The 24,304-nt window shown below is 29.3% G+C and overlaps 2 protein-coding genes across 2 annotated transcripts in view; both read left to right on the top strand.

The window, feature by feature from the left end:
• Positions 1–1,803: 1,803 nt before the first annotated feature.
• On the top strand, positions 1,804–5,481 carry LOC141535344 (odorant receptor Or1-like). The gene is made up of 5 exons (XM_074255215.1): positions 1,804–2,183; positions 3,066–3,476; positions 3,662–3,866; positions 5,122–5,277; positions 5,341–5,481. Exons 1-5 carry the CDS (start codon positions 1,819–1,821, stop codon positions 5,392–5,394), a joined length of 1,191 nt encoding a protein of 396 aa, XP_074111316.1. The 5' UTR covers positions 1,804–1,818; the 3' UTR covers positions 5,395–5,481.
• Positions 5,482–6,580: 1,099 nt separating this feature from the next.
• Dlp (glypican dally-like) overlaps positions 6,581–24,304 on the top strand; it is a 70,104-nt gene continuing 52,380 nt past the window's right edge. Inside the window, exon 1 of the mRNA XM_074255208.1 lies at positions 6,581–7,064. Within this exon, the coding sequence (XP_074111309.1) occupies positions 6,920–7,064 (145 nt within the window). The 5' untranslated portion in view covers positions 6,581–6,919. The remainder of the gene's footprint in view (positions 7,065–24,304) is intronic.

The following is a 24,304-nucleotide window of genomic DNA, read 5'->3' as shown; positions in this document are numbered from 1 at the left end:
TTTTCATGTATACATATATATAAATATATAAAATATATGAAAAATTGATGTGGGTACTCAAATGAAAGGTCTCGATAAGCGTAACATCAGGATGAGCTTATATCTAGAAAAATGTCAAAAATAAAGAAATGACGTTGTATTTTGTCTACGAATGATATTTTGAACGATATAAGCTCATTCTGGAGTTACACTTATCAAGACCTTTCATTTGAATACCCACACGAATTTTTTTTATATTTTATATATTTCACAAATATGAGAAATATATATTTATATCATATATATAAAATATATGAAAAAAATCGTGTGGGTACTCAAATGAAAGGTCTCGATGAGCATAACATCAGGATGAGCTTATATCCAGAAAAATGTCAAAAATAAAGAAACAAAGACGTTGTATTTTGTCTCCTAATGATATTTTTATCTATTTAAGCTCATCTTGATGTTACATTTATCGAGACTCTTTATTTTAATATCCACACGAATTTATGTGTAAATTTAACATTTACTGTGTGAAATTAACACAAAAAAGTGTTAAACATTTAACACAAAATTTTTTACTGTGTATGGTAACTACTTTGGCAACGGTTTAATGTTAATAAATAAAATTTGCATAAGCATCATAGAAATTTCTGTCGATTCCTTCATCAAAGTAAGTTTTTAAACGGATAATTCTCCACCAAAATCAAAATTTAACAAACTTTTTTTTCAGCTTATCAAGCTTTCATACTCTGCGTGCAATTTCCTTCAACAGTCATCCTAAAAAATTATCGACCAATTATTAATCATCAAACCATTAAAGAATTCATAATTTTAAAATAGTTTTTACCACCTAAAAAAAAAAAATATCAAACAATCAACGGCATGAATAATGTTTTTTTATATAATAATGTATAATTTAAAAAGTTTTTACCATTTTTATCGAACAAACCTTTGCAAAAATTTATTGGCCAACCATTAAAAAAATTAAGGAAGCCATAAATAAATTTATTTCATTAAATTCTTAATAAATTTCATTTTTTTTAAATCATCAAAAATTTTGCAATCTTTCAATTATTTTTTTTTTTAATTTTTTTTTTTTAGTATTCAATAAAATTCGACATAATCGAGTAATTTTCTTAAATTCCGAAGTAAACTCTTCAACAGTTGACCACAAACTGAGTCCCGACTATCTTCGATCATACATTCAACACTTACAGCAAAAGCCGCTCTTCTTTTTCCGGGAAGAAACTGTCAAAGCTGTCATTACGCACCCGGTAATTTTTATCGTTTCCATACCAAGTCACCCTTTCCTTCATTTATTATTCACGATACGTGAGAATATAGCTTGCAAAAAAAGTCACCAAGAAGTGCGTGGCTAGCAATTTCCATGAATTATTAACAAACATAAGTAAAGAAAAGGCCGCAAAATTATGGATTGATTCTTTGGATTATTCGTTTGGCTACAAAATACAAAGTAGTATTTATGTCGATATCTGTATTTACATAATATTATGTTTGAACATAGACAGGAGTTTATTGTAGATTATATAATATAGCCACGACAATTTCACCCTATGAATATTTAAAGACCTTTTCTTTCCCGGTAGCGTAAGAAATAAAACTTACACGCATGCAGAAAATTAAACTCGCTATGACGATTTTGTTCTAATAATAAAAGGTAAGTATATGGCTTAGCGTCAGCGGAGAACGCTAAAAGGGTCGAAGTCATAAGTTTTTTTGGAACGTCATCTATAAGAAGATACATCAAACACTTTTGCTTTGAATAGAAAGAGAATTCAAGATCTATTTCTATTTCTTCTTGACATTTTCTTTAGGATGAAGGAGACTTTACTTCCTGTGAGTTTCTTTATCCTGAAGTCCATTGGACTGTGGCAGCCGGTACACTGGAAGGGATTTAAAACTTTACTCTATTCACTGTTTACGGGGTTTAGTTTTGTCATATTGTTTACCGATACTGGCTGTCAGATCGTTGATTGTTTCGTTACCTGCAAAACTGTCGCCGATTATGCGGACCACTCTTTCATCCTACTGACCATGATCGGGATTTGTATTAAAATGGGCAGTATTATTAAGAACCGTAATAGGATTGTCGAGTTGATTGAGAGACTACAGACCGGCGCTTTTCAGGATAAAAATCCGGATGAGGAAAGGATTTTGAAGGAGTTTGATAGTATTATGAAGTAAGATTGTCTCTTCATTTTTGTGATTGTTGATTTTTTTTTTAATTATCAGTTTATGGAAAATTTTTTTAAATTAAACTTTTTTGAAATTATTTTTTTTTTTTAAGTACTTTTTTTACGGTATCATGAAATAAAATTAATTTAATTGTTTTTTTTTGTAATTGTCAATTTATGAGATAAATTTTTAAAAGTTTTAAAAATTAATAGATAATTTAATAAAATGTTCAAATCACAGAGTCAGATCTTATAAAATTTTTTATGATTAGAAATTAATGTAAAAATTAATAAATTTTCAGAAAATTATAAAAATATCGACCTGTAAAAAATAGGAAAGAAGGTGTATAAATTAAAAAAAATTTATTGACTTTTTTTAAATTGTTAGTTTTATAAAAAAAATTTTTTTTCGATTAAAATTTTCAATAATTTTTCAAAGTGTTGAAAAGAAAAATTAATAACGGAATGTAAGACTTAAATGTCATAAAATTTTTTATAAATTAAAATTATTATTATCGAGAAAATTTTTTAAAAATAAAATAAAAAAAATTTCTTTCCTAATTTTAGACATTAGTATATGATGAAATAAATAGGCGCAAATTCGGGGTATTACAAGTTTATTAGATTGGCAAAGATAATTAGAAATATTAACATTATAAATATACATAAGTAAATATAAAATAGATCTCTTCGATACGAGGGCTAAAGCCAGACTGACTCATTTGTCTTTACAATAGAGTAATTATAATAAGGCCCTTAGGTATTTATATGACTCATTTATCGATGAGCTCATGTCTTTCGTATCCTCAACAGTATAAATAAAAAAATTTTCCGAATAATTTTTCCAATTAATTTTAAATTCTTTTTAATCAAAAACTCTTTTTCCAGATGGAGAACAATATTATTCGGTATCTTCGTTCAAATGGGAACAGTCAATCTGATAATATCGTCAGCACTGTATTTAGCACCTCACCGAATAACAATAACAAAATTGTACCTGCCGTGGGACACAAAGACACTTGAGGGGTACTGGACAGCGTGGGTGTTGCAGGCGATTTCCCGTTTCTTCGGTGGGCCTGTAAACGTGGCCTGCGACAGTCTAGTTTCCGGAGTAATGTACCGAGCATCCGCACAGTTCAAGATCCTGGCGAGTCGACTTCGCGGATTCCTTCTCGAGCCTCAATATCCAGAGGAGAGTAATAATAATAATAAAAATGTTAAATACGATTATCATAGAGTGGAAAAACACGAAGCGGAGAAAATGACCGAATTAGTGAAAGAACACCTGGAGATTATACAGTTGAGTAGCCGCTGGGCCTGTTATTATATTATCGCGATTCGATTTGTTGGATAGTAGAGGAGTAGGTATAGGCACTAGCTTATTTCCTAGCTTGCTACCTCCTGTTCGACATAGGCAGGTGCCACCAAAATGAACAAAATCACTTTAAATGGTATAATGTCTGTAATGTTGTTAATACTCTTAGGATTATTACAATGCTCAACGATATCTTTGGGTTCGTTATTTTCATGCAGTACTGCGTTAGTTCCACAGTCCTCTGCGTTACGGTCTTCGTCTTCGCTCAGGTCAGACAATTTGACACTCATTGTGCTATGATGATTACTTACACTGGATGTCTGTATTTCCAAATTTATCTTCTTTGCTCCGCTGGAACTCAGATGACTTCTCAGGTGAGGATAATATTTTCATATTTTTTGTTCATTTTCAGTCTCGATGCGAAAATAAAAAATCTTGCCAATCATTTGTCTATTTTCGACCCTTACGAATCCTTTAGCGGCTGGATCGTGCATGAAAAAAGGTAACGCTTTGAATTATAGACTCAAATAAAATTCAATTAGTTAAAAAATGTCAGAAATTTGGAATTTTTAAGGTTTAATTTACAAATTTTGGAGTTTTACGGATGATAATTGAAGATTATAGTGTGATTATAAAAATTGCTTGGAGTGTCATTATTCATTATTGACTTTTTATATTTTAATGACTTTATTTTTAGTTATATGATGGACAATGATAATCAATTTTTTTCTTTTTGGCTAATTTTGGTACTTTGAAGTTTGGTATTTTGTTCAAAATTACGTTACTAATTTTTTATTTTTAGATAATTATTTTTAGGTATTTTTTTTATTATTTAAGATTCAATATTTTTTATTTAATAAGTAAAGACCAAATTTTTATTCATAATTTTAGCCAACAAAAAAATGATTTTTTTATATTTGCCTCAATATATATAGTTTGAATAATTTTTAGAAATAATATCGTTATTATAAAGATCAATTTTTATAAATTGAATAAAATAAATGATGGAAAAAATTTTTACATAATTATTTAAACAATTTTAAATTATAAAAAATTGGCTATTGCTAAAAAAAAATTATATTTGAGCTCAAAAAATTGTAATAAAAATTTTTTGAAACTACAAAATTAAATTATAAAATTTTTTTTTGAAATAAAAATATGCTTGTCAAAAATATTTCTCACTTTCTTGATTAAACACAATATTGACATAATCTTTGGTTCTAATTCTGTTAATGATTTTCCAAATTCTGAAGATCAACACTGATTAGATTGAGATAATATTCGTTAATCATTTAACAAGAATCGCACTCCCACTCATTTACTAAAAACCCGGTGGCCAAATTTTAAGCAGGACACGCTCCATAAAAATTAAAATTTTTGAGTCTTTAGTATCCCTATTATTTTAAAACACTTAAAAGAGTCTTTCAACATTCTAAAGATCATTTATCTTCTTTAAATCTTCACCTGCAGTTTAATACGGCTACCTTTTTTTTCTAAGCCCTCGAAATTTTTACCAAGCGATTTTAAAAGTATTTTGCACTTGTTTTTTGGACATGACTTAATTTCCAAAGCCACATTCAAATTATTTTCCTATTTTTAAAATAATAAAACAAATATATTTATCCACAGAGTCAAAATTTTGTATCGTACATCTATACATTTGATTGGAATGAATTGACGGTAAAAACCAAAAAAAGTCTATTGATAATGATGATAAGATGCCACCGACCGCTAAAATTTTGCACTTGGAGTATGATCGAACTGTCTATCGAATCATTCAGCCAGGTACATAATTTTTCTAATATTCTAATTTAAAATAAATATTTATTTACGTTATTGTAATTTCAGATTGTCAAATTTTCTTACTCTGCTTATAATGTCCTCGCTCAGTCACAATCTTAATATAACACGTTCTAACAATACCTCACCAAAAAAAAAAAAAAAAAAAAAAAAGGAAAAGCAACAATTATAATTATTCACTTTTAAATATCACATATTAAATAAAAGTACCAAAAATTTTATGTACGAAAAAATAAACGACAATAATAATATTTTTACTGAAGTAAGTGTCAAATTAAATCTCAAATAATACCGGCAACACGTGTGCGTAAGTATTTAAGTTATTTGTCTAGTTATTTTATTTTTACAGGGAAAGGGGGGATTTCTTGCTAAATCCCCTTGTTTTTTTAAGTTTTTAGTTTCAAGTATGGTCAATTATTATTTTTTTTTTGGCTTAAAAGTCTCTTGAGAGATTAAGGTGTTCAATAGATCTAAGTTGTTGGTAAATTTAGTGGTCTGAATATATATAGTACCTTTTTCGAGTGTTTTTCATTTATAAATTTTATAAAATAACATTCTGATTTATTTTTGCACAATACTGATGATTTTTTTTTAAATTTAGTTAAAAAAAATTTCGAAGAGCTTTCTGAGAGTTGGCAAAAAATTTAATGGAAATCCAAATGTCAAAAATTGGAGTGAAAATTATAAATTTATAATTTTAAAAGATTATTGATTTTTATAGCGGGAAGTTAAAAATTGATTTGATAATAATAAAATCTGTCATATTGTCTTAATTATATGGATTATTATTTCAAACATATTGATATTCTTATGTGTAAAAACAAAATAATTAAAAAAACAAATTTTATCGAGCACAAAACTTAAATCTATTAAAAATTACTTGAAAAATTTATCATAAAAAATTTAATAGCGATAAAAAATATATAAAACTTTTAAAAGATCAATTCAAGTCGGGAAATTGAGAATAAAACTTAATTTAACTCAAAAAAAACTATTTAATAATAATAATTGTTATTATAAAACAAAATTTTCCAAATATTTAAAATTATTTATGCAATAAATTTGAATATCTGTAAAAAAACATTTTTTTTAATGCTTTTAATTCGAAAATAAAAAGTATGGAATTCAAATCTCGCGCGAAAATTTAAAATCCCGCAATTTCCCGCCAACCTGCGCAATAGATTACTCGTGACTCTGCGCAAGCGTAATCCCTCCAGCGCAACAGCCCATGGACCATGGACCGTGGACGCCAGGGGGTTCAGAAATTCCCTCAGCAGTGCGTCGCGTACCACCTCAGCGCGAGGGTGTAGAATTTTTTCGCCGGGACCTGTCCGAATGTTCCGGTGTTTAGCTTACAATCCTGTTATTATTGTTTGATATCGTTTTTGACAAAGAATCCAAAAGTTAAGTTCCAAAAATTAAACGGATGCCGTAGCGAGCGTGTGTGGGTATAAATTTCCCTTTTAAAATAGCCCGCGTGACCTGTGTTTATTAAAACGGTCGTTGAACCGTTCTGTGCTGGGTTTTATTGTATTCTAACACATAAATTACAGCTAATTATTGTAATAAAAATATTACACACACATAATACTAAATTTAATTAATATTTATATATTTATATATAACAATGAGTGGTTTTAAATATTTGTGCGTACTATTAGCGCTTTCTTGGATTGGAGTTACTTCTGCCCAGCTTAATTGTGACGCTGTCAGAACGATATTTGAAACACATGGGTTTCCATCTTCTGACATTCCGGAGGATCCTATTTTATGTAAGTTTAATATTCTCGTTTAATTACTCTTGCTGTCATTCGTGATAATTTAAGAAAATTAGTTCACTAATTTTTAAAAAATTTTCTGATAAAATTTTCAAGCTAAAAGTTTGAAACTTACTCCGAATTTTAATAGAAATAATAATTAATTAATTTAATGACATTATCGAATCTGGGAACATTGTTGTCAAAAAAATTAATTAATTAAATTTTTTGAACACTGAAAAATTTGGTCAATTTGTAGTATAGCAAAATGCAAATATTGGAACAAAAATTTTTTATGAATGAATTGACAGTTTGATAGTTTATGATAATTCTGGTTTTAACACCTGACAATTAATAATTTTTTAACAAATAAATTACTACAAAAAAGACTAGTGAATATTTATACTTTTAAATAACATTTTTTAAATTTGTCAAAGTTGTCTTATATTAAAGAAAAAAAAAATAAACACCAAATTAGTGAAAAATTTGGAGAAATATTAATAAAAATTTTTTTAAGAAAAAAAATATAAATTTGCGTACTTAAATTATTAAAAAAAAAATCAACAATGCCAAAAAAACGTTTAAAATTTTACAATTATAGTATTTTAACGAAAAATTAATTCTAGATAATATGTTATGTCAAAAAAATTGTTTTAACATAAATATTATATAAATTCTCAAAAATTAATTTTTTCTATCAATCTATTTGTTTAAATAAAAATAATTGAGTTTATTTAAAAATTCTGAAAATAAATTGTTAAAACAATCGGCAAATTTGAAAATTGCAGTAAAATATAATATATGATAATAAATAACGAAAAGTTCCATTGAAGAAAAAAGGTAGCGACAAGTGTGAAGTGAAATAAACAAAGAAAAATGTAAAACAAAATGGTAAAAGGGATTTCAACACTACGGGATGCAACAGGAACTTCTGTCATTGTTATTTGTATTACGAAATGACGTTCATTATCCCGGAAGCAACAATGCACAGTCAGAGATATAAAGAGAGACGGACCGAGTAAAAGGGGATGGGGTGCAGATGGAAAATGCCATCCCGGGTGGCAAACAGTGGTGGATTCTGTTTGACGTAAATGTATACCCGTGATAATTTTATATTTTCGGGTACATATACAAGCGTGAAGGATAATTCCTGCTAATATATATTTCCGATTTGTATTAATATTTCTTCCATAGAATTATTTACATATAAACAATTTTGGGGAGAAACGAATTGAATTAATTATTTATTTAACTTTCTTTGAATAAAAATACAAATTTTTAATTGAATTGAATTGAATTAAATTCTTGGTATGAATACATTTAATTATTAAATTCTAGCGACATTTGGATAAATATTAAAGGCTGAAGATAGTTTGAACTAAAATTGCTTTAGCAAAAAAATGTGAAGCTAAAGCAAAAGCTGAAATAATAATTCAAGATTAAAGTGGATAAAAAATTTAGTTTCAAAGAGTTTTTTGCAAAGGGGAAATGGATAAATGAAAATTAATATGTGGTTGAATACACATATATTTATATATACATTTATACAGAAGAAATAGTATAGGACCAATCGGTTCGCTTTCGTTTGCGCGCGTCCGACTGAAAGGGATTCGCGGATGTTAAAAGGGACCGCAGAGCATAAAAAGACCACTAGTTCTATCTCTTTTACACTCTCACTTTATATGTATATTTGGATATAACATTTGGAGTTATAGAGATTTAGTAATAAATCAAAAAAATTGTAAAAGCTTTTAGTAATTTTTATTATTTTTTATCGTATTATTGATATTGTTATTCATTGGATTTAAATTGAAATGTTTTTATTCTTTTGTAAGTAAATTTTATATGAAGTTATTAAATTTATGTCATTTAAATTTCAAATAATCACTATGTGACTGCCGTGACTTGTGAACTATAAATAAATACAATTTTTGTTTTATTAAATAATGACTTTTGTTAAATTGCATGGTATTTTCTTAACAAATAATGTTTTTAAAGATATAAGCACATCCCAATGTTACACACATCAAGAGCTTTCATTTGAGTACCACATGCATTTTTGATATATTTTTCATATATACATATATATAAAAATATAAAATATATCAAAAATTGATGAGGGTACTCAAATGAAAGGTCTCGACGAGTGTAATGTCGGAGTGAGCTTATATCTTTAAAAATGTCAATAGTTCACAAGATACAAGTTCATTTCTTAATTATGTATTTAGAGATAGACTATTTTTGAATGCAGCCTAAATACTTATTATAATAAATTGACTATTGGTGAGAATGATATGAAACCTTGAAAAGGCACAAATTCAAATCAAGACCTTTGCAATGACACTAAATTTCACTAAAAAAAAAACCGATTTTATCATATGACTATCCTAGAAACAATATTTTTTTTATTCTCTCAATAATATCGATAATAATAATGATAAAATAATTATAAAGAAATAAATTATCGACATGCAATATATAAATATAAACTGTAAGGATTCAACAGATAATATTCATAAAAATTTCACCTTGTGGCTGAGTCTTGTCATGCGTCAACCCGGCCACCCTTATTTAACACAATCACCTATACTGTATACTTAACAGCAATGTAAGTAATAATGTATAAGTAAAATGAAATGAAATGAAAGGGAGAGATCGCGATCCTATGGTATCGCATCGTTCGCTGGGACACCGTAGTCGTTTAGTTGTCCTGTAAGCGCTGAACAAAGCGCACGATTCATCGGCTATAAATTCAGGCTGATTCCTCTTCTTAGACTACCACCACAGTATCAATGTATAATGTATATATACATTTATATATAGATTAAAAGGTGGTACCGAGCACACATGTACGAGCAAAGAAAGGGAACGTCGCAAATCAGGCCTGAAACTCAGCGAATAAATCGGTTGACTTTCGGATTTATATTTATCGTTCGTACACCATATCTCACATATATCATCTGTACATCGTATTATACGTCTTTAAGATTTTTTAATTTTTTATTCATTCCACCCCTCATTCACATTCAATCTTTCATTTTTTTTTTTTTTTTTTTTTCCCAACAAGTCTGCACCAAAAAGTTTTTTTGCCCGTGAATTCTTTAACTATTTTTATGAGTAAAAAAACTATTTCTCAGTATCAGTCTAATAAAAAATAAACCCTTTACTATAATTATTATTATTTTAATTAAAAAAAAAATTTATAGATTTATTTAAAAAAAAATTATTTATTAGAAATTTTTGAACTTGTATTATTATTTAATTCTACAAATGGATTGAATACACTTTGATCTATATAGATAATAATTATAATGACGTACATGTGCATTAATCCTTGAAAAGTAAGAAAAAATAATGGATATAATTGATAGTATTAAGTACCAATGGATTTCGCAGAGAGTTTAGCAAGTGAATTATTTTACTGATAGATAATAAATTGAACGATATACGATGCTAATTGATCCATTACTGAGTACCGTTAAAGCGCGAGCGGCTAAAGATGAAAGTAACACCGCCAACACAGTACACACACATACACATAGGTCGCGATTTTATGCTGGTGAAGTAAAGGAAAAGGTACTTGCTCGGTATTATTTTACTCAATATATACAGAGTAAAAAAAGTATACAGAAATAAATGAAAATAAAAAGCTAAATATGGCAGTAACAAAGAAAACAACATCAATAGAAAACATGGTTTCTTTTATTTATAAAATGTTGAATAAATATAAATGAGTGGTTATTTGACATTCTGAAATGAAATAAAATATAAAAAAAAAAAAAAGTTACTATAAAAGAAAAGAAGTAAGAATAATGAGAGGAAAAAGAATATTGAATGGAATCATGAGGTTTTTCTTTGACTTACGCTTGTCTTTACAACTTTTTATGTTTTATGTTATTCTACCGACACTGCACTGTATTCTATATAAATACAAATAAATACGTGTCCATTATAAATGTACATGCATAAATGAATATCTCGAGTGTATTGTACATCCATAAAATATAATGTAAACGATATTTAACAAACGAGTTTAAATTAGAGGCGACTTTAATTTAAATTCTTTCCATAAATATTATTCACTGGAAATATATTGATTTGTTCAGTATTCACCATCATCATTCTCATTAACGTGTCGGCGTTTAATTTCAAGCTAATGTTATATTGCTTTTATTGTTCATCACCATTACTTTGTCTGCACAAAGTTATTTCGAGAAACTAATGTGCGTTTAATAGTCTAATTAACTTTTCAGTAATTACAGGTGAATAAATTCACGATTTATTCATTAAATTTCCCCGTTAGTTCATAAAATAATCCTTAATTTGAATAATTTACTTTCCATTAAAAAAAAAAATTATTTATCAAGTATTAAAAATTTTTACCCCGTCCGAGATTCGAACCCTGTGCGTTTCGTGTTATAGTTACCGCTCGATGTCTCTTTGCCACTATAAATTATTTAACTCAGTCCTGGCGTGTCGAAACCGAGATTTTGAGTATTTTTACGGTGTAATCATTAAGATGATGACCATTTTTGGAAGAGAAAGTTACGCAAAGGTATTTTTTCGGCGTAAAAATCCAAAGAAGGGGAGCAGAGCATTTAAAATTTAAAATTCTCGTTAATGATGGAGCATTTTTGCTGTGGGAATGAAACTAATGCCACTAATCGGCAAAGATCCGAATAGTCACGCGAATGAGGGTAAAGGGAGAGATAGAATAGATGTATCTAATATATAAAATATATAAGTGTGTATAAATGAGTAAATGAGTGGCGGAGGAGTATAACTAAGCTCGTAATAGCAAAAGAGTGGCTCGATATTCCGTTGGATCGTTAATCACTCGCCCTTTCCGGTTCATCCGTGACTTCCACGGATATTTCTCCGTCTCTGGCATCGGTGTCTTGTCTGGAGTCTTCACCAGCACTAACATCTTGGGTACTCGCTCATTCACAATCAGTAATATACAACCAGGGTGGCATCATGCTGAATAAAGTTAAATAAAGAGGAGCTCCATTTAAGGAGCTGAAGGCACGACAAAGAACAAGTAGCCCATCCGAACAAAACGGCCTATTGTTCGGGCTGGAAAAATTTTACCCAACGCAGAAATAGAATGAAGAGGAAAGAAAAGTTGAGGAACAAGGAACTAGCCAGGAGACGGATCATCCGGATCAAATTATGAATAATAGCTTCGTCAAGCTTTTTTACCGATTTTACCTTTTACTATCTTTTGTCTAACAATGTATTTTAATTTCTTTTTTTATGGTAATTTATCGGAAATTCGCGAGGAATTTTATGAAGCATATTTATTTAAAAAAAGAAAAAATAAATTTATTATTTTGAAAATTATATCCAAAAAATTGTCTTGAATGAAGAGAAAAAATTTTAAACCAAGAAAAATAAATGTTTTAAAATTTTTTAAGGACTTGTAAAATTTTTGAAAAATAAAAAAATTTCTTCATCACCTTCTGATGGGTCTCATCAATAATTTCATCGACAAAAATCCCACGTAGTTTATTTATTCACCATTTAATTGACTGTATAAATTGCGTTTACAAAGGTAACAAGAACAAAAAATGAACGTGGATCAAGTTCGCGGGTCTCAACACGCTCAAACACGTTCTTCTTCTTCTTCTTGTTACTTTTATTGTTATTGTTATTCTTCTTTTCCCAGAGGCCTGGTGCAGTCTTCAGTGTATTATATTAATACGAACAAGTGAGAAAGGATCTGCAGAAAATGATTCACCTCAAGGAGATAAAATCTCGGTGTTTCCCTTACAAACTTACAAACATCATCCGTTTCGTTTAATTTGATTTAATTCGACGTCCATTTTATTCGCCAGCCGACTTAAAACTCCTTTAGACTCTAGACGAGTCTGGAGTTTGTTAGCCATAGCCATATCTAACGTCTACTCTTGACTCACTGGCACTGGACTGGTACCTCGAACTAACCGAGTTAATGGGCTCTTACAAGTTTTAACTTATAAGTAATAATACTTGTAACTTATTACTTTTAAATAACGAGCCTGAATACATCTGATTAACAAGTGTTTTTAGCATGCCAGCGGGTTTTAATTATCTGAGACCTTTTAACGTGTCTTGGATCGTTTAAATGGATAGAAAAAAATTTATATTGTTAAGAAAATATCAATTAAAAAATATCAAATCGTAACGAGAATTTTTAAGGTAGACAGAACCATTAAAGTGCATCACAAAAATATATACTTATATAGAGAAGTAACAGAAAGAACTCTATACATTGTATTAAGTTAAAATAATTAAAATAAGTAAATGTAATTTAATAGAATTAAGTTTATGTAAGGTTATATGTACTCAGTCCTATTTCTAGGCCCTCAAGGCTGAAATAAATAATAATAATCATAATAACAAGAATTTTTAAGTGATTTAAATCAACAGACTGAAAAAATTACAAAAAAAAAATAAGTTTTTTGATAAAAACAATTAACTTGATTCTAAAGAAAAAATTCTAAACCAAAATCATTTTAAAGAATTTAATTGTTTAATTATTAATCAAGCAGAAAAATTCTTAAAAAAAGAAACTTTGGTCTGATTTAATCAACATAGTTTTTATTTTTGTCAAATCTTCTCTCTTCCTATTTTTCAAAAAATTGGATTTATTTATTTCTTTTTTTTTTTCTACACAGAAAAAAAAATTACTTAAGTCAAGTAAATAATTTTGAAGAATTTAATCTTCTTGATTTGAGTAGAAAAATTTTTAAGCTAAGAAATTTTTATTGGTTTAAATAAATTTTACTTGATTCAAGAATTTTTCGTCTTGGTTCAAGACAATGAAATTCTTCAAAATTATTTTCTTCGTTTAAGAATTTTTCTTTTGATTCAATTTAGATTTTTTTTTATGTGTACATGGTCAAATTTAATCAATTTAATTTTTAAAAAAATATTGAGACTTTTTTCCAAAAAAATTCAAATTTTCGATTATTTAACTAACCCCGCTTCCTCTTTGCGTTAATTTAAAATCTGAAAAGCAAATTTGCCTTAACAAATAATAATTAAGTGTGTGAGGACAAGAAGCAGTAGGAGTTAGGAGGTAGGTGTTTTGTTCACCGCGAAATCCATTAGGAGTATTTAAACTGATCGTTAACACCTTTTGAGAATAGAAGGAGAATGGAGGATGGACAAGGTCAACGAATCCCCCGAGAGTTTTGTAGCGACTTCTGCAGAAGCTGTCTGACCAAAACTTTCTTGTCTAAAGTCCAAAGTCTGCAGTATGAACAGAAGGGTGTGAGCATTATTTTATATATCTATGGACAGGAGAAGAAAAAAAAAGAAAGAATAAATAAGTTTGGCATCAGTATTAGTATTAGTATGAAGTTATTTGTTTGCCGGATAAAAAAGACACCAGCTGTTTCTTATACTAAGCTTTTTATTGGCGTCTTTATTCATATAATGCCTCTATATCCACTGCGGAGTTGAGAATTGAGAATTGAGAATTGAGAATGTAAGAAGGGGCCAGTGTCAAAGTGAGCGTTAACGTCTCGTCAAATTTGATCTTTACGAGTTAAGTAGTGTAGGATGTATTCTGTATTATAGAAGGCCCAATACTAAATATAAGCTCCTGCTATTTACAGTGACAATGACAAATAAAAAGTGTGACAGCTCGCATCTTAACTACGAGGAGGTCGTGTCGAATTTCGCAGATACGCCACCAATCACTTTTATTATGATATTAAATCAGTTAAAAAGAAATAATAATATCATATAATGAATTCATGGGAAGAATCAAGAATGCCGAACTAATAAGACTATATGATGATCGTGAGTAGAATTCTGACTCAGCGGTTTTAGTTACAGAAGAAAGAAGATATATGCATAGTAAGGATTGTCATGATTAACTTTTTAGTAAATATTTTTCGTCAATAAGCTATCGGTTGGTATTTTTTGTTATTATATTCTTCAGCCAAGTGTTTTTATTTATTTTAAACGTAAAAGTGCTTCAGGATAAATAAACATTCGAGTTACTTTACATGTCACTTGTAAGGTGGACGGTAAACATTTTTGAGAAATTTTTTTTGACAGACTTTTGTACATTTTTTGATTGCTTTTAAATTTTTTTTTTTTTTGATGGAAAATTTTTAAAAAGAAAATTTGCAATTTTTTTGATTGGCGATTCTTTAATTTTTTTTTTTTTTTTATAAAAAGTACTCTAAAAAAAAAAGTTTTCAATATCATTCAATTTTCTTTAGATCTTCAAAATTATATTTCCTCCATAAATTAAACCTCAAGTACCAAAAGAAAAAATCTTCAAAGCAAAGCTAATTTTTTTCCTCAATAAAAACTGTAACATTTACTCCCATAAAAAACGAAATATTTTATAAATCAGTGAAAGATTAGAGATAATATTTACTTAACACACTAATTTATATAAATGCCCGGAGCCGAACATTGTGTTTTTCGAGGCGTTTTACGGATTTAAAAAGTACCCCGTGCCAGCTAAAAATACTCTCTTAGCCATCAATCACCTCACCCTCGCCGCTAAATAAATAACCACCACACCACTACCAACCATACGAACCTTGTAATGATTTATCCGCCGTTAAAATAAGTCCCACTATATTCATTAATTTATTTATCCAGTCTGCAGTCCCTTATGCTGCTCTTATTCTATTACATTTTATTCACCATCAAGCAAAAATAAATTTTCTTAAAAAATTAGCACACATCTGACAATTTTAAAAATTTTTTCTTACTAAAAAAATTCCACATGTAAAATATTTGAAAAACTTTACGCGCAATTTTTTAAAAATATTTTTTTAGTTCTAATTTAATTAATAAAAATAAAATTTAATTATTTATGTTTAATTAGCAAATAAATATTTCCAAGTGCAGATTGTTAGAGCAGCTGATATGTGTCAAAAAAGTGATATGAGGCGGAAACTTTAAATTTCGAATTTGCGGGAAAAAATAAAAGTAAAAATTAAAATTTTTGTTGGGTCGGTGCGGTGCGGCAGTGAGTAGAGGCTTGGCTCCTACAATATCCAGGGTCCAGGGTCCAGAGCCGAGGCATAAAGGTACACGGTTAATGACGACGGAAGATGAAGGAGCTGAAAGGGACAAAACGTCCGACGGATTCCCGTGGTCACGGCAGCTGTGTTCGAATGAGTGGAGACGCTTTAAAAGTTACCGTACATAACAAATAACCCTCACACGCACAATACAACAATCTGAGCTGTGATGACGATCGTCCACACAAACAAACAAATTAAAAACTGTGTAAAATAATGTTTTGTTGTGTACTCTTCTCATCTGCAGTCTTTAAACTGTAGACTGTAGACCGTAGTTTGTAGCCGGTTTCATTTGACTCAGCAAAATGTTAATTTGTTCCCACACCGAGCTCGATAAAAATAACAAGAGTTTGTCTCGCGCTCCTGGAACCGCAATATGCCGCAAGGATATCATTTCGGCGACTGTTTAACAACTTTAACTCAAAGTTGGTCCATTTCAACTCCCATGATCAAGTTACTCGTACCTGCACCCGTCCTCAGGAGTTTAGCTTTTTTCATCTTCATCTTAATCTTCATTTTTGTCTTTATCTTTATCCTCTTCTTTCTCTTTTTCCTGGTAGTTTACCGCTTAGAGACACTAATACTCAAAAGAATCATTTTAACCGGCTTCTTGTCCATTGACACTAATTTGTCCACTTAATTTACGGGATACCGTTAGGACTTGTCGACCCAAAAATCTCGCAAACTACTGATGGAATTTTTGCACAACTAATACTGTCTTAAATTAAAAAAAATTTTTTTTTAATAATATTTAAGATTTTTTTTTTAATGAAAAAAACATTAAAAAAAAATTTTTTTTTCAATTATTATTATTTCAATTAAAATAAAAATTTATAAATTAATTTAAATAATTTTTATTTATTATAAATAATAATAATTTTTAAAACTATCGTTATTATTATTATTAAAATTTTAAGCTGTAAATTATATTAGCCCGACTAGCTGGCACTTAAAACTTTTAAACTAAAAAAATTGAAGGGTCTGAAAGCGTTGAAAGGATTGTCAAAAAAAAAAAGCTTAAATATTTAATAAGCACAATGGATTCTTCAGCTGACGGTAGGGCCTCAGGAATATCCGGTTCCCCATATATATTCTATATTCTATATTCTACATTCTACACTCTGTATGCTAAATATAATAAAATATAGTATAATATAATACATAATACAATAGAATGCAGATACTTAATACATATAGATATATGTGTGGTGGATAGTGGATAGTGGAGCGAATTGATGTATTCCTTTTCTTTCTTTGGCGTATGATGGCATACGTTCGCGTTGTGTTGCATTTCGCACGACATGGAAAAAAATAACTTGGATGGTTTCATTCTCATAGCACTCATAGCCGACAGCTACATGCATCATATATGTATTTATATATTATCACGATGATACATGCAAAACATTTAAATATGCGGGTTAAAAATGACTGACTCGGAGAACGACAGGAAACAGATCTCGTGCCCGGAAGTTCTTGTTGCTTCCAAAAAATACCGCAATACATATAATATAATAACAAACTTAACCTTGAGAATTTGTTTAATGTTTTCTTAGGCTAATAGATACATTATGCAGGGCGTTAAATGTATACAGCATACATTGACTATAAATATTCTCATGTAAGTTTTTTTTTTGCCATTAATGGATGGAAATAATTCTGATAAAAAATTTAAACCAAACAGAAAAATTTTACTTTATTCAAAAATTTTTTCGTAAAAATAATAATAGGAAAAAATTTTTTTACCCTTAATGCAATCTGGTATCAGACTTATGAACTTCTTGATTGCCATTATTTTTCATTTAAACATAGCAAAGTCTCCAGGGTAACTTGGAGATAAATTCTTGGCCTTGTAACATTTTTTCAAACTCAACTCTGACAGAAAGGTATCAAGACTTATTACATTGAAGCGTCGAACCCGTGGGAATTCTTGCTCATTTATGCTCTCGATCTATTCGTTATCTTTCCTCTCAACTCAAGTTGAGTTCTCGAAACACATAAATAACCTTATACGGAATTATAAATATTTAGAAAAAATAGAAAATAAAAAAAAATTGTTGATAAATATAAAAGTTATCTGAAATTTACCAATCTGCAGATGATTCTTACTAAGTCCATGTAAATATATTCGTAAAAGATACCTTTGGAGTACGCTCGATTGCCGTTAAATTCGATCGCTATTCGTTATTCTTCGGGGCTTTACTTTTCAAAGTTATACATACTTTATATACATTTCATTTTTCACTCGCGAGCTAGATCCGGGCTTTACTTTTATTTTTCTTTACATTCTTTTTTATTCTATCTTACTTTTTACGTAGACGTATAATGTAATGTAATGCATCTAAACACCCGCTATTGGATTTACTCGTTCATGCAAAACGTCAGCATAAAAGATTTATATATCATCAATGTCACATCTATTTTTAAAATCTTAATTTTAATTTTTACAAAAAATTTAATAATAATAATAATAATAATAATAATAATTATTATTATTATTATTATTATTATTAAAAATAATAATGATAATAATAATAATAATAATAATAATATGATAGTTTTTTCACAAATTTTTTTTAGGTCGCGTCATCGCGTCGCGGCATTCATGAAAACAGATAATACACATCTTATCCCTTGTTAACTATCTTGAATAGTGAACTGGGAGATCTTTGTACAGTAGCAAAGAGAAAAGAGGAAACCGGGTAAATGCTCGTTGGTGAAACATCTCTCGAAACTTTACTTTTTATTTTAAACTCTCACTCCAGAGTTCCACCCTTCGCCCTCTGTAAAAGAGCCTTTATTTTTATTTTTCATCCCTCTATCACTGAGCCGGTCTATGGACGCACGCTTCGGCGAGCTTTTAATCAACATCCACGCGGTACAGCCCGTCCAACTGTCGGTGCTTTATACAGACACACACTTACATCTTTGAGTTTTAGTTGTTGTAGTACATAACTAAACTGGGAGAGTTAATCCTCTCGCGTTTTATTCGTGTCGATATTGCCTGTTCTCGTTATCGCCCATACACTGTCCCTGTCCGGCTTCTGTATTCCTTCATGCCTCCCCCTGCCAGTCCTATTACACTCTATTCAATAAACCCAACCGCTCCTAATGAAATTTCACAAAATTTCATTCAAATTCATTTATTTAAATAAAAATAAAGTTTATAATTTCAAAGGGCTGATAAACTCAGAAAAGAAAAATTTTGTGAAATTTTGTAATCTGAAAATGAGAAAGAAAGTAATCTGCATTACGGAGCTCAGAGGAGCTTAAACTCGAGCATGAAGTTATAAAATGTTGTTCAATTGTTCAGTAATGTAAAGTGTAAAGTGTTGAGACTAGAGCGCCGGCGAAAAGAGAATTATGCTGGGGCATTATATAGAGATGTAGATTGATGTAAAGTTGTTTTAGGAGGAACCGGAGGTATGAGGGGGCTTCAGCTACTCTTAGAGTAAAGAGTACCGAGTTAAGCTTCGTTTCGTTCAACAAACTCAATTTTACACCTTAATTTTAGTACTTGCTTCCTCTTTAATAACAAACTCATGTTTAATCAACTTTTTTATATGCTTTTAGATTAATTCTATCTTTTGTTTATTATTATTATTATTATTATTATTATTATTATTATTATTATTATTATTCACTTGAAATTTTTTAATGATCATGATAATAACAAAAATTCATTAAAAAATCAGTTAAGTCACAAAAAAAAATAATTTTTTAAAAATTTCATCAAATTAATTTTTTTTTTTAAGAAAAAATAATAATCATAAAATTTTTGGACCATCAAAACCATTTTTAAAAATTTTCTGAAGCAAAAAATTTTTTTTTAAATCAAGATTTTTTTCTTTACCTAAATTAATTTTTTTCTATTTCTCAAGAATTTTATTTTTAAAAAAATTAATATTTCTACTTCGAAATAATCATAATTTGTTATTTTATCTCAAAAATATTTCGACACAGGTAGAATTTTTTTTCTCCAAAAACATTAAAGAAACATTTGAAATCCATTATGATTTTATGAAGACAAAATAAGGGTAGCAAAGGGAATGGGTTAAAAGGTTGTTTGTCCCCGATGGAGATAAAGTAGAATAATAAATATTTAATTTAGTGTTAAGCGTTGCGGTGTTGCGTTATGTTGTGTGTTATGTTTATTGTTGTATCGGCACATAAAATAAGGACAGGAGGGATGAAGATAAAGATAAAGAAGCTTTGGCTTTTAAATGTTTAGCTTTCGGAAAATGGTCCGTCCTTGTAGTGGGTTTATTATTCGAACAACAAAACTAAACCCATTCCGTTTGATGTCAGTGGTTTGCAAACAGCCCTGCCGTCTTCATAGTTAAGTGTCTCCACGGGTCCCCGGCTCCCAAGGAGCAAACCAGAGGAAAGTTTACCTACACTTTGTAAATTTTGCGTCTTGCCCTTCTCATCAGCTCCTCTCGTCTCGTCTTCGAGGGAAGATATTAAGAGATATAGAATAGAACTCTACTGCTGTGCCCTGCTCTGTATTCCTTGCCAAAGATACGCTCTCTGCATATCCGCTTTACGTTTTGTTGCAATTGTCTTCTGTCTTCCATGTTGTTGTTGTTATTATTATTGTATACATGTATGAAAGGAGGCGACAATCTCTTGCATAGTATTATATCCAGCTACTGAGGATGCACCGTCCCATTTATTGCCACGTAGTGTAACACACCCAAATGCTATTCACAGCAGATACTGTGCATATACAATATACACACATATATATGTTGTTGCTACTGCTGATGCTGAGTTTGTGCTTTGATGTTTTAAGTGAAGGTGTAATTTATATTATCTTCTGAATCAACAATGAGTAATGTTTGTTTTTGTAGTTGTTATTTCATGTGAATTTTTTTTTATTATTTTTTTTATGGGTCTTGAGTAAATATTAGCTTTAATTAAATTTTTTTATTGTTTTATCATGAAAAGTTAAAAATATTAATGAATAATTTGAACAATATTTACTGATGAATTTTTTTTTAGAGGTCAATTCATACATTTAATTGCAGACTTGGAAATTGATAAGAATTTTTTTAAATTAGTTGATTAATGAAAAAAAAAATATTTTTATTTTTAAAAATTGTTAGTACTGCGACCTAGATTATGAAATTCTGAAGAAAATGAGTACCAACATATCATATTGATTAATGGTCCGCGTTGATGAAAATCGCGTTAATATTTTATTAATCGATTAATCAAAAATCGACCTACAACGGATCGAGTCGTGCGACGCGTCATTTTACGCGGAATTTTATCAAAATTTCAAATATTTTATTAACTGCTATGTTGAGTTATAAAATATGTAATAAAATGAAAAAATTCTTCTTAATAAATGAAAAACAAGCGATTAATCATAAATAATAACTTAGAACAGTAGTTGAGAATCAATTTATAAATTAATTTCCCATATTTCCACACCTACAGCGTTCTAGATGTCTAACCCTTGGGTCCCCTTTAGTTGTCCTTCTTGATTTTTGATGGATGACTAACTTCAACCAACTACTCAACAAATTGATAAATAATATTAATCATTACTAGACGATGAAACTTTAGTTAACATACAAACGACATCTATAACAGGATGTACCGGAAATAATAACGATTATAAGATCGAGAGCACTGGAGTAGAGTTGACGGATTTGACGCGTGTCACAGACATATGTCACCCTCCATCGTCTCTACTAACTTTCCCAGATAATGCTGATGTACATGAACATGAAGCGATGATGAGGAGAAGTAGAAGGGGGAAAAGGGAGCCGTATAATACTAAGGGAATGCATATAAAGTCTCATCATACTCACTCACTACACTCTCTATCATTTACTCCATACACTATATAATATTCTGTAGTCCGTAGTTGTTGTGTAGTGTCTGGTGTTCCATTCTCGTACTACATGTCAATCACCCTCGATCTCTGTCTGTCGCAACGGGGTGTCGTCAGACATTCCCAGTGCAATTTGCTCGACAATCAACGATTGCATCGTCTGTACAATGTCACGCCGGCCCCCCTTAAAAAAACAATTATTGTTATGGAGAATTAAATTATTCATTTATTTTCTTATTTTGCTTGTGATGACTTAATATTTTTTACTCGATTAATTTATTATTATTTTTTGTTGATAAAAAATTTATTTATTTACTGACTGATAAAATTATCAGTCATTTCATGAAAAAAAATAAATTCGTCATTTGAATGAGTTTTTTTCTATTTATACCTAGAGTTATTATTCAATATTCTGGCTTATGTGTTATTCGAGATACAAATAAAATTCCGCGTAAAATGACGCGTCACACGACTCATTCTGCCGTAGGTCGATTTTTGATTAATCGATTAATAAAATATTAATGCGATTTTCATTAACAGAGAGTGTTAATCAATATGACATGTTGGTACTTATTCTCTTCAGAATTTCATAATCTAGGTCACGGTACTAACAATTTTTAAAAATAAAATTATTTTTTTTTCTCGTTAATCAATCAGCAATTTTAAAAAATTCTGGTCATTTTTTAAATCTGTAATTAAATATATGAATGAATACTTTATGTAAAATATACGATAAAATTATGACTCAATTCGTTGAAAAAACCAGAATTATCATTATCAGGTTGTAAAATTACAAAAGATAAATTATCATAAAGCGTAATTGATAAATTAAAAACTCATTGAAGCTTTGATTACATTTTATTATGAGTTACTTTCACACAATCACTTGACTAACATCCTAAAAAGCCTGTCGAATTGATAATAAATTAAATTTATCAAAAATTGCTTCAATAAATAAATAAATATCTTATTAATAATTTAAAACCAAAAATTATAGAGGTTAAATATACTCGGATGATTTTTTATCTTAACATTGAAGCTCAAAAAAGATTTCAGGCTCATAAATAATTTTTTTACGAGTCTCTCGAGCTTTAAAACAAATATTTATCTGAAACATTTTGCTAAAAAAATTCGACGCTTAAAAAATTCGTTACCAAGGGATAAATAATATTCTGTAAAATAAAATAAACAGAACAAAATAAAACCCGCAACAGAAATAGAGATGTTGGTATAAACTGTCATGTTATACTACTGATAATCAGCGAGATCACCGACTAGTTTTTATAATATCTCCGCTTAGCTCGGGACACGAGAATTATACATTACATCGTGAAAACATATTTCCGATCAATTCATTCGCAATCGTAATCCAAATAAAACAGATCCAAATCTAATCTAAATCTCATCCGATATGTCTAAATCTCTAAATAAATCCAAATCCTCGTTAATCCGCTTACATTTTCAAACAAACAAACAAAACCAATACCCAAAATATAAATTATTAAATTCTAAAACCTAAACCAAATTTCCCGCTTTCGTCGGTCTATTTGAAATTTAAAACAAAACTAAACCCTGTCATCACACGCATTAAAGCTGTCTTAAATTTTCACCTTTCGCCTGAGACTAAATTGTACCTTTTAACTCGAATTGATTTTAGAACATTTGTATAGTTTGATAGATAGAATTAAGATTTAATTATTTAAAAAAATGAGAAATTTAGATAAGTTATTTTTAATTTATGCTTAAGATTATCATTCATCATTGTAGTTAATAGGTGATTTAAAAGGTTGATAAAATTCCGCGTAAAATGACTCGTTGCACAACTCAATCCGCTTTAAGTTGATTTTTGATTAATCGATTAATAAAAAATTAACGTGATTTTAATAAACAAGGACCATTAATTAATAAGACGTGTTGGTACTTAATTTTTTCAGAATTTCATCATCCAGGTCGCGGTACTAACAATTTTAAAAAATTAAAATATTTTTTTTTTTCATTAATTATTAAGGAATTAAAAATTTTTTTTTTTACTGAATAAAAAAAATATAAATAATTAAATTCTACAACGCAAAAACTAAATCTCCCGCTTTCGTCCATCATTTTAAAATTAAAAACAAAACGAACCCCGTCATCACACGCATTAAATCTCATTCCTGAGTTTTAACCTTTCGCCCGAGACTAAATTTTACCTCCCAACTCGCTTTTATTTTAAAATATTTTATTCCGTGTTCCTGTCGTTCATTAGCCTTTTATCGTCTTCCATTCTTTCTCTCTGAAGACATATTCCAGAAGACATTTTCGGTGTCCGCTATACCTGTTCCTTTAATCTCTCTCTCTCTCTCTCTCTCTCTCTCTCTCTCTCTCTCTCTCTC

This window comes from Cotesia typhae, unplaced genomic scaffold (genome assembly GCF_013202065.1).
Source record: "Cotesia typhae breed Kobodo isofemale line unplaced genomic scaffold, CoteBio_Ctyphae scaffold_13, whole genome shotgun sequence".
Classification (NCBI taxonomy): Eukaryota; Metazoa; Arthropoda; class Insecta; order Hymenoptera; family Braconidae; genus Cotesia; species Cotesia typhae.
The sequence above is the reverse complement of the archived record's forward strand: the minus strand, read 5'-3'. Positions and strand labels throughout refer to the sequence as shown.

Coding starts and splice junctions, on each gene's coding strand:
- LOC141535344 (XM_074255215.1), top strand. CDS start 1,819: ATGAAGGAGACTTTACTTCCTGTGAGTTTCTTTATCCTGAAGTCCATT. Junction 3,867..5,121: donor GAACTCAGATGACTTCTCAG/GTGAGGATAATA, acceptor ATTTATCCACAG/AGTCAAAATTTTGTATCGTA. Junction 5,278..5,340: donor CTATCGAATCATTCAGCCAG/GTACATAATTTT, acceptor TTGTAATTTCAG/ATTGTCAAATTTTCTTACTC.